This window comes from Kogia breviceps, chromosome 7, assembly GCF_026419965.1.
Source record: "Kogia breviceps isolate mKogBre1 chromosome 7, mKogBre1 haplotype 1, whole genome shotgun sequence".
In the NCBI taxonomy this organism is placed as follows: domain Eukaryota; kingdom Metazoa; phylum Chordata; class Mammalia; order Artiodactyla; family Physeteridae; genus Kogia; species Kogia breviceps.
In genome coordinates, this window is record NC_081316.1 from 15434170 (window position 1) to 15450125 (window position 15956).

Sequence of the window (15956 nt, forward strand, 5' to 3'; positions counted from 1 at the left end):
AGCTTCCAGTGGCAACAGAGGAGGTGCCCATGTGCTGAGGCTGCTTCCTGAGTCCAAGGAAGGGGCCAGCCCAGCTCTGGGGGCCGGGTTAGAAGTGGACTTGAGCAGAGGAGAGCAGGGGGAAAGCCAGAGGGGGTGGGGCCCTTGCCCATCTGCTGCTGAGGAAGCAGGCTTTATGCTTCCTGCCCTGCAGCCGGTTGAGGACGCCAGCTTCCCCCTGGTGGGGTGCTCCAGCCCGAGGGGCTGTAGAGGGGGAGGTTGGGCTGGGGGGCTGGGCAGGGTGGTGCTGAGCTTGGAGGAAGACCTCAGCAGGCCGAAGCCAGTGGGCGAGGCAGATCGGACAGGGCTAGGGGACGGCTGGGCAGAGGATGCAGTGACAGGGGCGGGACCAAGGGACAGTGAGGGCAGAGGAGACAAGAGGAGGCCAAGGGAACCATGAGGCTGTGGATCTGGAGAGAGCTGCAGAGCCATCAGAGAGGAGACCGGGGTCCGGAACGGGCCTGGCTGCTCCCGGCGGCCATGTTGTCCAGGGCGCACGGGGCCTGGGGGCCACTCAGCCTGGCCCCAGCGGCCAGGGGGCACCGGAGCCAAGCTGGAGGCGCAGTCCATGGGGCACAGGCGCTCATGCATGTGCAGGGTCTGACTCCACCACACCAGCTCAGCCTGAAGGGCCTGGATCTCCTTCCGCAGGGTGTGGTTGTGTTTCTCCAGTGACTCATGCTGCTGGGGGGAGAATCAGATGGGTGAGGAGCCTTATGTCAGCCAGAGTCAGGGGCCCAGCAAGAGCCCTATTTCCCAATCCCCCAGGGTCCTCGATTTAGGAGGAAGGATACTACCGCCATCTGAATGCCCTTTGGCTACTCTCTGGCCAGCCTTCCGTAACACCAGCAAGTCCCCCCAGCTCACCCTCCTGCTAGGGCTCGGATCTGCCTGCTCTGCATCCTGCTGCCAGGTCCCTGAGCTAGTCAGCTTGGGAGCTCCACCAGCCTCCTAGCTGGTGTGCCCCCCAAACCACCCAGATCTCTTGGCCCAGAGGAGACATTCGGTGATTGCGTCGTTAATCGAACATTAAAGCCCTTTAAAGTCTCTAATGACTCCCTGTGTATGGTGGTCCCAGTTCACACCTCCAGTTTTATCTCTCTGACTTCTCTTGATGCCCCTACTTCCTGTTCCCCATATGGGCTCTGCTTCCTTTGCCACATTTCCGTTCTCCCCTGCCTGGACACTTCCAGCACCCCCACCCTCGGGCTAATCCTGACATGGCCTTCTTGTGACAACTTCGATGTCCTCGGTCCTGGACACCTCTAGGCGGCTTAAGTGCCACCGCCAGACCTCCCCAGTGCCCAGAACTTTCCCACTGAGGCACCATGGCCGGAGTGCAGGGTCACGTTTTACAGGTTGGCAGCACAGGTGTGCCCTGCTCCGCGTTCAGGTTCTGCTCGGCTGAACCCTGGGTTCTGAGAACCCAGTGAGACAGTAATCAACGTGCAGTTCTAAACAACCGTTTACGATGACAACAGTGGTGGAAAAGGCAGAAGGAACTTTATTTCCACAGCGCATCGGGCTCAGTGACTTCCGTTGGCCCCCTCCCCCACCTACCCCCCTTTATGGACACTTGTTAAAAAGAAGAGGCTGCAAGGGTGTTTTGCATTAAAATGTTGCTTAAGCCGTGGACTCAAAGTTCTAACAGGCCTCAAAGCCACCAGCAGCCCCACTCCCAAGCTGGTTTCTGCCGTGGAATGTGGAAAGACATTTTAAAAACATGTCATTAGGTCACCCTTCACCTACATTCTCCAAAGGCTTCAATTCACCTCCAGAAATTGAGTCACTCGCTCCTCACTCATTCGTTCACTCAGTCATTCATTCGCCACCTTCAGGCTGCTCAAATGTCACCTCCTCCAGGATGGCTTCCCTAGTTAGGTTTCTATCACCCCACGTGCTGCAGCCCCTTCCCTCTTCCCTGCTTTAATTTTTCCCAAAGCACGTGTCACCATCTGATATCCCCAATACCTCATAGGTCATTTATTTGTCCGGCTCCCCCATGAAAATGTGAGCCGTGGGGAGGGTGAGCTGGGCTTTTGTCTGCTGTAGTCACAGCTGTATCTCCAATGCTTAGAATTGTGCTTACCACACAGGAGATACTCAATAGGCATTTCTGGAAGGAAGGAATAAACGAACGCATGAAGTCTCTACGGCTGCCAGGCAGGCGCCATCCTGGGCATCAGTCCTCATTGTCATGCATTCTACAGGGTGCTACTCTCTTATGGCCATGCCAGCCCTATTTCACTTGCCTGAAATGCCTTTTCTTACCTTCATCCATTTGGAAAACTCCTATTCATCCCTGAAAACCAGTTCAGGCTTCATCTCTATATCACCTTGACCAAACTACCTGCGCGTTGCTCCACCTGTGTGTTCCCAAAGCACTTTTATCCCAACTCTATCATTCGCTCCACAGGGAATTATTGAGTCCCTTCTATTGGTCAGGCACTGGTCCAGGTGATGGAGAAACAGCAGGGAACAGAATAGTTCCCTGCCCTCAGAGGGCTTACAGTCTGGTGAGGAAGACAAGCAATGATCAACGTCTAAACGTGATAGAAAGTCAGTACTAACCAGAAAAATAAAGCAGAGTAATAGGAGAGGTCTCTTTAGATCAGATGTTTAGAAAGACCACCTCCTTCTGAGGAGGTGACATTTGAACCAACAACCAGAAAGAAGTGAGGATCTAGCTAGGCTGCTGTCTGAAGGTAGATGGAGCAGCCAGGGGGAGCCCCTGAGGCTGGATATGCTTGGCCAGTGAAGGAACAGAGAGAACAGGGTGTAGGATGTTAGGAGAGGACGGTGGACAGGTGGGGGCGGGGTTACAGAGAGTGTAGGGCCTTTGGGTGCGGAGGGCTCTGAATCTTACTCATTGCTATAAGGACTAACATGTATGCAGCCCTCCCAAAGGCCAGGTCCTGAACCCAGCCTTATAGTCCCCCTGGGATGGAACTGGTGGTGTCCGTTCTCTCTGCATAGAGGTAGAAGGGAAGCTCCAAGGTCAGGTTACCATCCAAGGTCAGGTTACCAACCAAGGTGAAGAGGCAAGTGTGAGTGGAGCCCTCCCCCTTCCCACGGGGCTCCTTTGCCTTCTTTAGTCTCCGCAAGGGTGCTGCCAGTGGGCAGGGATTATTGTGCCTTTTCGGATGAGGACAGTGAAGCTCAGTGAAGGAAGCGACTTGCAGCTAATGAGGGCCACAGCTGGGACTCTGAAGCCAGCCCATCTTAAGCCTGAACCGGTTTCTCACAGCGTGGTCTCGGCCACCCCCCATCGGAACCTGTCCACCAGACTGCAGCACCTCCTCAGGCGGGTCCTGGGTGGGGAGGGGCCGGGAGCTGCATTGTAACCAGTGCCTCAGCTGGTCACTGAGCCAGGTTTTCCCGGTTTGCCTCCCTCCTTGTCTCCTCCCCCTAAATTGGGGGTGCCTTGAGGGTAGGCCCCCGCTGAGGATGCACTGTCATGTCCCTGGAGCCCAGCGTGTGTCTGGCACACGGTTTCCACTCAACGCCCAGGAATTTCTAAATCTCAGTTGCAAAGCCCTTCCCTCCTCCCAAACTCAGCGCCCCCCCCCCCCCCCCCCCCCCGGCACACACACGGCTGTGCAGGGGGAACTGCTCGCAGGCGGGACAGAGAAGAGGTGGCCGGGCCAAGGAAGCGCCAGCAGCAATGGCAAGGGAGGCACCCCGCACCTGGTGCAGGGCATCCGCCTTGTTCGTGTGCTTCTGCCGGCTTCTCTGGGCGGCTGCGCGGTTACTCTGCTTCTTCAGCTGCCTCTGTTGTTCCTCAGGGTCCTGTAGGGGGAGAGGCCAAAAGCTCAGGGGCCCTGGCAGGGGCTGGCTAGCTGTAAAGCCATATCCTTCTCGAATCAAGCCCCCGAGGTGCCCTTTCTCCTCGAAGCCCTCTCTGGCTCCCTCGGTGTCCACACACCCCACTGCAGACACAGCACGCCTCGGTGGGTTGCCAGCCTCACCCACGTGTCCTGCTCACAGCTCACGACGGGGCAGCACAAGCGAGGATTCAAACCCAGACAGGACCGACTTCACACCCACCGTCTCCTTATCAGCCGTGCTGCTCTGGGCAGATCACTCACTTCTCTGCGCCCAGCTACCTGATCCGTACAGTGGGGGCACTGGCACCTTCCTCAGGACATAAAGCAGGCAGGGGTTAATAAAAGTCAGCCGCTGTTGTTCTGATCGCTATTACTTCCACGGTCAAGGTGTTGATTTCCCTAGCCATGAGCTCTGTCTGTAAGGGCAGGGCGGGGGTTCTGATTTCACTCCATATTCCCATGCCTAGCTCAGGCCCAAAGCTGATATTCAGTTATGCAACAAATATTTCTTGTGCGCCTACTATGTGCCACACACTGAGCTACGGGGACACAGCAGCAAACAAAAGAGGCAAAACTTCCTGCCCTCAAGTTGCTCGCATTCTAGGGGGACAGCAGCCTAGAATGGGTGAATCGAGTCCCTTCTGATAGAAGAGTGGACTCAAAGGTTGACAGCTGTGACCCACTCCCTACACTGGCGTTCATGAAACTTAGATGAAATGTTTAACCCAAATACCCAGGGCTCTGGAAGGTCAGACAAGAGGGAACATTGGAGACCCCATAGCCCAACCTGCCCTCCCACAGGTCACTCTGGGAGGTGTGTTCTGAGTGTAGGGACCTCAGGCAAGACCCTGGCCTCCCTGGTGGAGGACTCTGTGCTCCTAGGTTCAAGGCCATAGCAGGCCCCTTCCTGGTGATGTGGGGACTTGAGAGACTGGAGGCTGGGGGAACGACCTGCAGAGAGAGAAGTGGGTGGGCCTCTGGTACCTGGGTCCTGGGAGAGAGGCAAGGTTCCAAGGGAACCGTGGCCAGAGAACTTGGGGAGGAAAGAGAAGGCTCCTGTAATGGCAGTGAGCGAACAGGTCGGTTAGGAGAGAGCAGTATTCAGAGGCTAAGTTCTAAACTGGAGGCCGGATCTGCAATGTGAGAGCAGGAAAGCCCTCGATCCAATCCCCTGAAGAAACTGAGGCCCAGAGAGAGGGTGTGTGAGCCCTCGGCCGCACAGCCCATGTGAACAGAGCTGGCACCGGGCCCCCTGGGGCATAGCATATTCCCCTTCTCATCCCCTGAACCTGGCCCCCTGTACTCACCATCCTGGTCAGCGGCCCATCGGCCCCACAGAGGCGCATGGTGGGGCAGGAGAACAGAGGCTCACACCCCGTTCAGGGCGTCCCTCCGCCGCTGTGACCTCCCAGTACGCTCTGGGAACCCAAGGAAGTGGTAGCTCTTTAAATCCCCCGTGACCACTCCACCCCCAGCAAGCCAAGTTTCAGTTTCTCCTAAAGCCACAGTCTGCTCAGAATCCCAGGCTTGGCTTGGCTCACGTGGCTGGAATTTCCTAACATGAACTGGCCTTCCGGTTGGGCCCCTTCTCTGGAAGGAGGACGGTGGAGGGTGGCGATAGGAGGGAGCCTGGATGCCAGGTGTGGGGAGGGGGGTTCTGGAGAGGGAGGGCAGGCTGCCACGGACAGAGCCAAGAGGAAGCCAGTGGGGGGCCGAGGGCTCACATGGGACACGGGAGAACCCCTGGGCTCTACAGTTGCAGGAGCCCACGTTCACAGTCCACCTCTGGTTTGCTGGAGCTGTGCAGCTTTGGAAAGGTGATTTACCCTCTCCGAGCCTTAGTTTCCTCATTTGTAAAGGGAGATGATGCAGACATCCACTCACAGGCTTGATGTTGGAACCAAGCAAGATAATACAACCGCCCCCAAACCCTGTGAGACTAAAGTTGAGGCATGTCTGCAAAAATAAGCAACGGCCCTTAAATAGGAGAACAGATGGCTAATGACTGTGTTTTCATACAACAGACCACGCAGCAGTAGACAGAGAGACGTCTAGCAATTAAGAGCACAGCTTCCAAGCTATGTGATTCGGGTACATAATTTCACCTTTCTGTGCCTCTGTTTCTAAATCTGTAAAGTGGGGATAAAAATAATTTTGTCGTGAAGGTTAAATGAGTTAAGGCAAGTAAGGCACCTAAAAGCATGGCTGGTGTAGAATGAGGGCTCAACAAATATTCACAAATATGATACGGTGGAAGATTCAAAGCTGCACTTACCATCATGCCTAAAAGCTCGTAACATCCAATTGTATGAAAATGACAAGCGGCAACAAGATCTGAACAAAAATGATTTCTGTAACGTTGAATCATATGGATATGTAATTATGTGAGAAAAGTATAAAAGTATGCATGAGAATGAGAAACACAAAATTCAGAGAGTGGTAGCCTGGCGGGGACGGAGGTAGAGATGGACTGAAAGGGACACACAGGGATTTCGGTTGTGTCAGGGATGTTTTGTTGCTTCAACTGTGGGAACACAATTGTCTGTGATAATATTATTAACTACACTTTGGGGTATACCTGAATGTTTCATAATAAAAACTTCTGTTAAAGACCTAACAAAACCTGAAGCCCCAAGCAAACCTGCATGGTTGTTGTGTCTCTAAGAGAGACCATGCTTGGAAGGGACAACAGTTCAGGGGATGGTGGAGACATTAATCCCCCTCCAAGCACAACACAGCAACTGACGTACAGTGAAGAGTCCTGTGCCCTGCTGACTAGAGCATCTGGGGGTTGTGCCTGAGTCCTGAGGACTCAAGGCTGATGGTGTGGGCTCACCGGAATGGCAAATACTGTGGATTCAATCTTCTGATAGGAAATGGTGTCCTGGAGTACTGTGTTTAGGAGTTCACAGTTGCCTCTGAGCTTATTAGAAAAGAACACTGCAATTGATTAGCAATGTCTGCCATGCCATGATTGATTAGTGATGTCTGTCATGAGCAGGGCATTAAGTGTAATAGTTTCCTGCTATGCTATGGAGTGAGTATGAAACCAGTTTGGGCTTTAGAGTCAGACTTGACTCTGACACCTGGCACTCTACTCATCAGGTCTATCACCTGGAGCCTCAGTGTTCTTGTATGTATGCTGTGGGTGACCAAGAAATTATACCTATTTATAAAGTTGATTTGAAGACGAAAAAGAAAGAGATGAGAAGAGAGAGCTCTTTGAATATCGGCTAGGATCCATTCCCACTCCTGAGATTTATGGGTACACAGGATTAATTATGCAGCCTCATAATTTAAAATGCCTGGGTGGGTGGGGCTGGGCATGAAAGCTGGGCCTGGCCCTCCTTGCTTGTGAGGGGCATGGGAGAGGAGCCTGAGTTATTTTTGTTTCCCAGAAACCAGGAGGGCTGAGGCATCTTGCCTGAGGAGGGCACCTAAGGGGCTCATTAAGCCATGAGCTCCTCAGGGAAGGATCCGGGGGAGCCATGCATGATGTAACCAAGAAAAAACATCTGGAGGCAGGTGGGGTGGGGGGAGGCTAGGGCCCAAGTATCCCTGCTCTAAGCCCCCAGCCTCAGACGTGGACCACGAGTCTTCCTCTCTCAAGACCCTGGCTTCAGGTGTAGAGGAGACAGTCAGCAAGTATGCCGGTGGCCCCTCTCAGAGGCCCACAGCCCTGGAGGAAGATGGAAGAAGGCAGCGTTTATGGCTTGATCTCCCTGAGGAGTGGCAGGGAGGGAGGGACACAGAGTGGGTAATGTTTAACCATGAATGGCCATGCAAGGCTGGCAGAGCAGGCTTCAGGGCCAACCAGTTCAACCTCTCACTTAGAAGGTGAGGAGCTAATGCCCAGAGAGGCAAGGTCACCTGGCAGAAGGGGGCAGATCTGGTGGGAGGACGCACTTCTCTCCTCCAAGCCCTCAGTCTTTCTCCACACCCAGCATGGAAGGGCCTGGTCCATTAGTCCCAAGCCTGCTGCCCCCTGTCGGTGTAGGCTCAGAAGCCTCCCCAAACCAGAGCTGCAGAGTGAGTTCCTGGGCAGCCGGATCGTTGCCCATCTTACTCTCCGAAGCACCCCCAGTGCCTCAGACACTGCCCACATAATAGGCGCTCCATTAATGAATATATGAGTGAAAGTCCAGCAGGCAGCTTGCCATCCGGGAACCCCAAAAGCTTCCTGGATGAGTAAAAAACTTCTGCTTTACTCATTCCCACAGGAACTTTCCTAGGTTCCTGGAGGACTCTCCCTAACCATCCTCCTCACTGCACCGGGAGGTGACAGTCACACAGCTGGTTCAGGAGAGGCCAGGATGCATTGATACCCTGTCCCAATTCCTTCCCATGCCTCCTGGGGTTGGAGAGATGCCTGCGGTCTTCAGCTGCCTGGGGATGAGGACCCCTCTCTCTAGGTCCCCCATCATGAGCACCCCTCATTTGAGGCCTGGCCTCCTCAGGGCACCTTGAGGGAGCTTCGGATGATGGAGAGCAGAGAAAGAGGCCAGGTGACTGCTAGTGGGGCTGAGGCTGGCTGTCGACTTCCTGCCCACGACCATGGATGGGTCTGTGTGGAAGCTAAGCCTCAGCTGGGAGGGGTTCACAACCAGATGGAGTGTAGAACACATGCCCAGAACACTGACTTGCAGGGCAGGGCAGGAGGGTGACAGCCTGCCTCTGTGAGGGCATCTGTGGCGGCCAGGGGGCACTTCCTGTTGGGGAGATCAGAAAAAGCTTTGCAGAGAAAGAGCTCTTTGGGAAGGACATTGAAAAATGGGGGGAGGGGCTTGATCCCAGGGCCTGGAACTTGATCTTGAGCAAGTCATTTAACTAACCTCTTTATGCCTCACTGTAATAATGTATTTAATTAAATAAAGTATTTAATGAAGTAATATATGTAAAGGGCTTAGAACAGTGCTTGGCACACAATAAGTCCCATAAACATCTGTTAACCTTTGAACAAATGCACTTAATAAATGACTGATGAATTTTTTGCTCACATACAGCAGGTTTGTATTTTATTATTATTATTCTAAGAAAAAATGGCAGAATGCAAGAACAGGGATGCGATGTTTTTTCTAATGAAATACATTTAATGAAAAGGGAGTTAATGATTATGTCCATGTGTAAGAAGCAGCACTTAATATTTGATGAAATCTGCTAAAAATTTCTCATGCTTACAAAGGAGTCTCAATAAGAGATGGGAAATTAGCTATCTCTGGATCCTTGGCTTCATAAATGATCTAACTAAGCTTAAGTTACTGACAAGTCTCGAGTATAACAGCTTCAGGTACGGCTAGATCATGATGCTCAAGCAATGTCATCAGGAGTCATTGTCCCACCCTATCTGCTCTCCCCCAGCTGGATACATTCTCAGGCAGGTCCGGCTCAAGTTGGTAAGCTGGCCAGCTGAAACACCAGCTTAGCTGCCCCAGGAGGGTGCATCTCTCCACCCCTGCCACTTTCCCAATACTTCCAACAAAGGTCCCAGACCTGGCTCTGCTTGGTCTGGCTTGAGTCTTGTGGCTATTCCTGACATCAGTCACTGTGGCCAGGAGATAAGGTGAAATAGTTAAAGCTGGGGTCCCATAGGGACTAGGGGTGAGGGAGGGAAACTTCCAGAGGGTACTGGGGTGCTGTTGGCAGGAGAAGGGGGAACGAATGCTCAGCTGACACCACCACCTTGGTTCAGATTCAGATACGAGGAAGCTGCCGCTCAGCAGTACATCCCTTGGCCAGGTCACATCCCCAGGTGGGATGGACTCAATCCCCACGTGTCTCTGACACCAAGCCCAGCCCTCTCTCTTTTTATTTCCTTTTATTTCCACCCATAAGTGGGAAAGGAAAGGCTTGCTAAGGGGGTGACTCCAGATGAACTGAATGCTGGGCAAGGACTGGGGCAGTGACATTGTGGGGACAACCCAAGGCCTAGGGAGGAAAGGACTTTCACTTCAGCACAGCACCTTGACCTTGGGGGCTCTCATTAAAGCTGGAATCTGCCAATAGCTGGGCCTCCCAGGAACTGGGTGACTTCACAGGTGCTCTATGATGCCATCACCACCCAGTCCTAGTTGGGAGCTGGCGCACGTTCCCACCCCCCAGTCCTGCTGGGCCCCCTGCTGCCTCCAAAGTCTTGTGCTTCTGATTCTCTACTACTCCTTGAACGTACACATCTTTCTGGGAAGCTGACTTAAACTTCTGGAAGAGGGCAGGGACTGTAAATTATAAACAACTGAGCACTGAAGAGTCAGCGAGCCTCCCAGGGTTTCGCGGGATGTGGCAGTAGTGACCACAGCGCGTGGATTTTCCCCAGTGGTCCAAGTCCCAAACGGGCTGGAGTTCAAATCCCTGCGCTGCCTCTTTTAACCATGTGATCTTGGACAGGGCCCTTGGTTTCTCTGAGCCTCAGTTTCTCTGTCTGTATAACAGGCTGTCAATTAAACAGCTCTCTCCCTTCTTAGCTTCTGTGTCGGTTCCCACAAGAGCTCTGAAAGACAGGAAGGCCTCACTCAGAGGCTGGTTTGGGGAAGTGGCCAGCCAGGGTCACGAGCAAGAGCCCGGAGGGCTGCGGTGGGATGGGGGATAAAGCCCAAACCTGTGTGGCCAGTGACTCACAAGCACAGACAAGAGAGGGCTTGCCTTGGCTGACCCAGCCCAGGACTTGTACCAAGGGTGCTAAGAGCTTTGGCAAGGTGGACTGGCAGTCGGTCATGGTCAGAAGATTCTAGAGATTGTTGTCCAGTCTCCTCGCTTTATAGCTGGGGAAACAGGCTCAGTGAGAGGAGGGTACTTGGCCCAGGGCGGGGAGGAGGCAGAGCCAGGCAGACGGGGTTCTGCTGCAGCTCCGGTATGCTCTTCCACCTTACTCCTCGCCAGCTAACCTCTCCCAGCTCTGGAGTGGAAATAACAGGGACACAGGGCACCCTGAGAAGAGTGGGGAGCATTCGCACCTGTGGCAGAAACCTGCCGTGGGTCAGAGGGGGCAGGACTGCTGGGCTTCACTGAGGCACCATTGAGGACGGGGCCTCCCATGGGTCCTGGGCCAGGGTTCCGGAAGCCGAGAGGGGGCCCCAGCCAGAAGGCGGCTAGGAAGTTGTCCCAGGAGAACTGGGTTCACCTGCAGCTCAGGTGCTACCAAGTGCAAGGCCTCAGGCAGCCTTGTGCCCTCTCTGGGGCCCAATTTCCTCTATGGAAAATGAAAGAATGTGACAACTGACCTCGGAAGGCCCCTTTTCTGTGGCTGGAGGTTGGGATTAGCCTGAGGCCTCTTGGGAGGTGGACACCTCCAAGGCTGAGGGGGGTTGTGACATTTGAGAGAACAGAGTGGGCATTTTACCGACCCAGGGGCTGAGCACTGAACTGAGGGTGGACACGTGGGCACAGGAGACCTGGCACTTCCCTGCCTTCCACTCCAGGCCCCAGCTCCCACTCTGGACACGTGCAGGAGGGCTGCCTATGAGATGCCCTCCTCGGTTTGGGCCTGGTCTAGGAGTTACCCTCTGTGGGATCTCACAGGAGACGGTGGGGGCCAGGGCTGCCTTGGTCTGGGGACTGAGAAGCCTGGTGGTCAGGAACAAGGCTGATGAGGCTCTGCTGCTTTCTGGCTGGGCGAGTAGCTAGCAAGCAGTTAATGAACCCTCTGCTCCATTCCTTTTACTCAATGGATATTTATTGAGCAGCTACTATGTGGCAGGCCTTGTTCTAGGTGCTGCGAGACAACTTAAAAAAAAAAAGATCCAACTCTCTGCCCTCATGGTGCTTCCATTCTAGAGGGGACAGAGGGGTGGGGGAGAATAAATGTAATAAATTAAGGGAATTATATAGGCTGGTAGAAGACCTGAACTGTCACGGAGGAATATAGAGCAAAATAAAGGATTTGGGGAATGTGGGTAGGGGATTGAGCAGTTTCAGACTTAAATAGGGCAGTCAGGCTGGGCCTTATTGTGACATTTGAACAAAAAATTTTTTTGAGACTTTGGACATTTGAGCAAAAAATTGAAAAGAGGGAGGTGACAGGGAGGTATGGGTTAGGGGTGCTGGCCCCTAATGCACTGGCCAGCTGGAGAACTGGTAAGCAGGGGAGGAACAGGTGATGGGGGCACGGAGCCATGGGGACCACTCATGCAGGGCCTGGTAGGTCACTGAAGCCCTTGGGCTCTAACACGTAAAGATACGGGGAGCACCCAGCAGACAGCGGAGGGCCTTTTTTCTAAAAAAAAAATATTTATTTATTTAGGCTGCACCAAGTCTTAGCTGCAGCATGTAGACTCGGCTGCGGCACGCAGGCTCTTAGTTGCGGCGTGCATGTGGCATCCAGTTCCCCGACCGGGGATCAAACCCAGGCCCTCTGCACTGCGAGCGCGGAGTCTTACCCACTGGACCACCAGGGAGGTCCCCAGTGGAGGGCTTTGAGCAGAGGCCAGACATGATGTGACCAGAGGTTAAAAGGGCCCTCTGCCTTGGGGAGGAGGAGCAGGGAAACGGGTGGAGAGGCTGCGGCAGCAATCGGGGTGAGTGGAGCCCCTGGCTCACCTGTCGAGTGGAGGTAAGTGTGGTACCTGCCTCTCAGGTTGCTGAGTGAAGGCACAGCAACTACTCCCTCCCCCCAGCCCCACTCACCAGGCCAGGCCCTGCAGAGACAAGAAGCTGCTGGCACAGCCTTACTCTTGGGGATGCCAAGGCACAGGTCAGGTGGACGTGGACGTGGTTGTTGGAATAGCTCAGATTTTCATATCCTTAATCACTCCTAAGGTTCTGGAGAGGCCTGAGGATGTCACGTGCCCTGAGGAGGATGACAGGGGTGTAACAGCTCATTGCGTCATCTGGAAGTTGAAGAGGATACCTCCTCTGTCTCCCACAAGAGGCAGCTGGGCTGAGACCTAGAATGAGGACTTGCCATTCGAGGCATTCTGCTGTGGCCTGCACGTTGTACACATGCACTGGGGACAGGGTGGCCCTTGGATACTTAAGGCTTATAGGGACATAAGGGGCGGGAGTACAGAAGCAGGCCAGGGTAGAACTGTGGTCTGTAGGCAGTTGCTGGTTCAGTGATTAGGATGTACATTCAAGCCTCCAGTTGTTTACTCATTAGTAGGACGAAAGCTACACTTGGGTATGCTGCCATCAAGTGCTGGTTGGTGACTCTGTCATATGCATGTGGTCCCCAAAATAAAACTTGCATCACAGATGTGTTTCAACAGAGAGCAAAACAGGATTCCTCTTATCAAAACTGTAACTTGATTTTAAACCACCTCATATGAACACTACAGTTTAAAAGAATCAAATAGGAAATTCATCTAGAGCAAGCTTAAATATTTATATATACAAATAAATAAATAAAATACTTATACTTCTTGCTAATGCTTGTTGATCAACAATTATACTGAAGCAGGGCCTTTTCCCCTGGCTTTTTGTTTTTCTTGTTGTTTCTGAGTAACAAAGTTAACTTTATGATTATAAAGGTGATACATGGACTGTCTGGATCAAAAAACCTACACCTCTTAAAATTAAAACCATAAAGCCAAATTTTTGTCCCCAGACATTGGGTAAATTTGCCCTTTTAAAAGGCATCTAGAACTCTAACCCTCAAGTTAAAATCCACTTACTTAGCCCCAAGAAACTCTCCCTTCAAATGCCTGTTTCACAGCTGTCAGGATTTGGGTATTTTAATCTCATGATTCTTTCCTGTGAATATATATATATATGTATTCACAGTTATATATAACTACAGCTCTAGAGATTTTCTTTCCCAGTTTTCTTCCAAAGGTATTCCCCAAAGATTTTATTTCCTCAGGAGCACCCTTGCCACCTTTCCATGAGGCAAATGAAAATACTGTCACGAGGCCCCTACATCGGTCCTTAAAAGCCCCTCCACCCTCACTCCCCTACCCTTGACTTCTAGCTACTGGCAATCACTATTCAAAAGTTCAATACAGTTACCCCCTGGTCTCCTAATGTTTCACCAAGCTATGAGGTTGTTTTTCAAATTGGTGTCCACTGGAATCCTACTCTAGCCTTTGGGAAGCTACAACAACAGCTTGGACAGGACAGGGCTTTAAAGCCTGACATTTAAGCATGGATTTCAATGCCAGTAGTAGTAGTGAAGTAAAACAATCCAGAAGTGCTTATGGTAATAATTTTAAGTTTCCCTCAAAACTGCTCCAGAGTCAACAGTTGAATTGCAGCAATTTTAAAACTTTTGTGACTGTGACTCAGTGTGTACATATATCCATATAAGTATCTGAAACAAATGTTTCAACAAACACCACTTACCTTCTCTTCACTGCACCTGCAGCAATGTCTTCTGCTCTGTTCATTCTATTTAATTTTTTTTTCATTCTATTTAATGTTTGCTAATGCTACTAGGTTGAGCTATATGAAACGGATATCTTTGTTGTCAAAATGGTCAAATATGGGCAATTTCATACATTTCAACTTGTGACACTAAGATAATTTCACAATATACTTAATGGGCTGTATCCCATAGCGTGAAAACACATTGTTTAGAGGGTTACTGTTATTTTAAATGTTAAAATGGGTTTAAAATTCGGGGTTTGTTTTTCAATTAATATGGCATGGACAGCTTTCCACACAGGTACTTCACCTTTCTCAAAGGCTTCATGGAACCCACCACACAGGGGTACCCCGGCTTAGGTAACTGATCCCCGGTGAAGGCACGTAAATTTTTTCCAATTTCTTGCTGTTCCAAACCATGCCAAAGTGAACTTCCTTGTCATAAAGGTCCACGTGCTGGTGCTAGAAATTCTGTAGCATAGACTCATGGAAGCAGGACGGCAACACATTGTGATCTTAGTTGTGTCTCAAAGGCTTTGAAGAGGAGTTATGCTCACTTTCTTCCCTTGTGTGCGCTTGGTGGACAGCAAATGGTGCTGGTGGAGGGGGCCCAGCCAGGCACCAGCTTCTGTCCAGCCCTCATCTGTCTACAACCTTCTTCTGCAAGATGGGGAGCTCCAGCTCACTCCAAACCTCTCCCTCTCTAGACAAACACCATGGACCGACCCAGAAAAACAGTGCCCTTTCCTGTTGACCAGACCTGAGTTAAAATTGCTGCCCAAGCTCCTTCAACTCTGAGGACTCCACTATAACATCTACAGAAAGGAAATAAATCTCTCAGGGTTGCGGGGAGGATAAAGTAGAAAACGTGAATGCTTTATAAAATGACACAGAGGTTAGCCATTATCTTCATCTGGTGCCTCACTGTTCTTTCCCAAGCATCAGACAGAGCCCACTTGGCTGCCTACTCACATTTACCCTGTGGTGGCCTGGGGGAAGGGCTCAAGAAAAGACAGTAAGGCTCACCCTTGTGTGTTTACAATCTGTCTAGTCCCGGGCCTCGGCTTCCTCACTTCTGGACTTGAGCGCTAAGGTTAAGAACCAAACTCTTGCACAGTCATTCATTCAACCACAAATATTTACTGAGCACCTACTATATGTCAGTCACTATGTCAATCACGCTAAGCACCATGTGAGCTTCAATTTTCTTATCGGCAAAATGAAAACTGTGCTTCTCAATAATGAAACAATGAGCATCCTGGTCGGGACAATTCTTTGTGCAAGTCTTTCCCCTGACCTCTAAACGACAGGGACTCTACCTTGTAATCGGTACAATCCAATGACGCCTCCACACATTTCCAAAGGGGCCCTAAAGGCCATTTCCACCCTGGATGGAGAATCCGCGGCCTACCCTCTACGATTTCAGGAGCCAGGAAAAGTAGGGAAGCCCTGTAACTGGCTGATTTGGGATGATGCCGAGTCCCAAGATGAGCAGGATATGGACTATGCTTCCGGGGAACTGAGCCTCACAGTGGCCCCAGGGTGACGTCAACATCCTTGGGGCTCTTGGTTCTGGCTCCTGAGTCAGAACTCCTACTCCCTACATGCAGCCAAGATACAACCCAGGAATTTCAGGTTTCCGTTCCCAGCCGAGCCTGGGGTCCTGGAAAGGAAAGAATGGCGATGCTCTAGTCACCCAAGCCCTCGGGATGCTAAGGGTTAACGCAGGTGGCCGCGCAGATACTGCCAGCGCCGCTAGAGGGACGCTCCATCACAGCACCGCCAGGCAGCTTCACAGTC

At 51.9% G+C, this 15956-nt stretch overlaps 1 protein-coding gene across 1 annotated transcript; it reads right to left on the reverse strand.

Moving 5' to 3' along the window:
- Positions 1 to 5281, reverse strand: BATF2 (basic leucine zipper ATF-like transcription factor 2). The gene is given in 4 exon segments (XM_059069244.2): positions 1 to 195; positions 198 to 723; positions 3727 to 3828; positions 5174 to 5281. Coding segments are annotated over 4 exon segments (774 nt in total). The 5' UTR covers positions 5213 to 5281; the 3' UTR covers positions 1 to 88.
- Positions 5282 to 15956: the final 10675 nt, after the last annotated feature.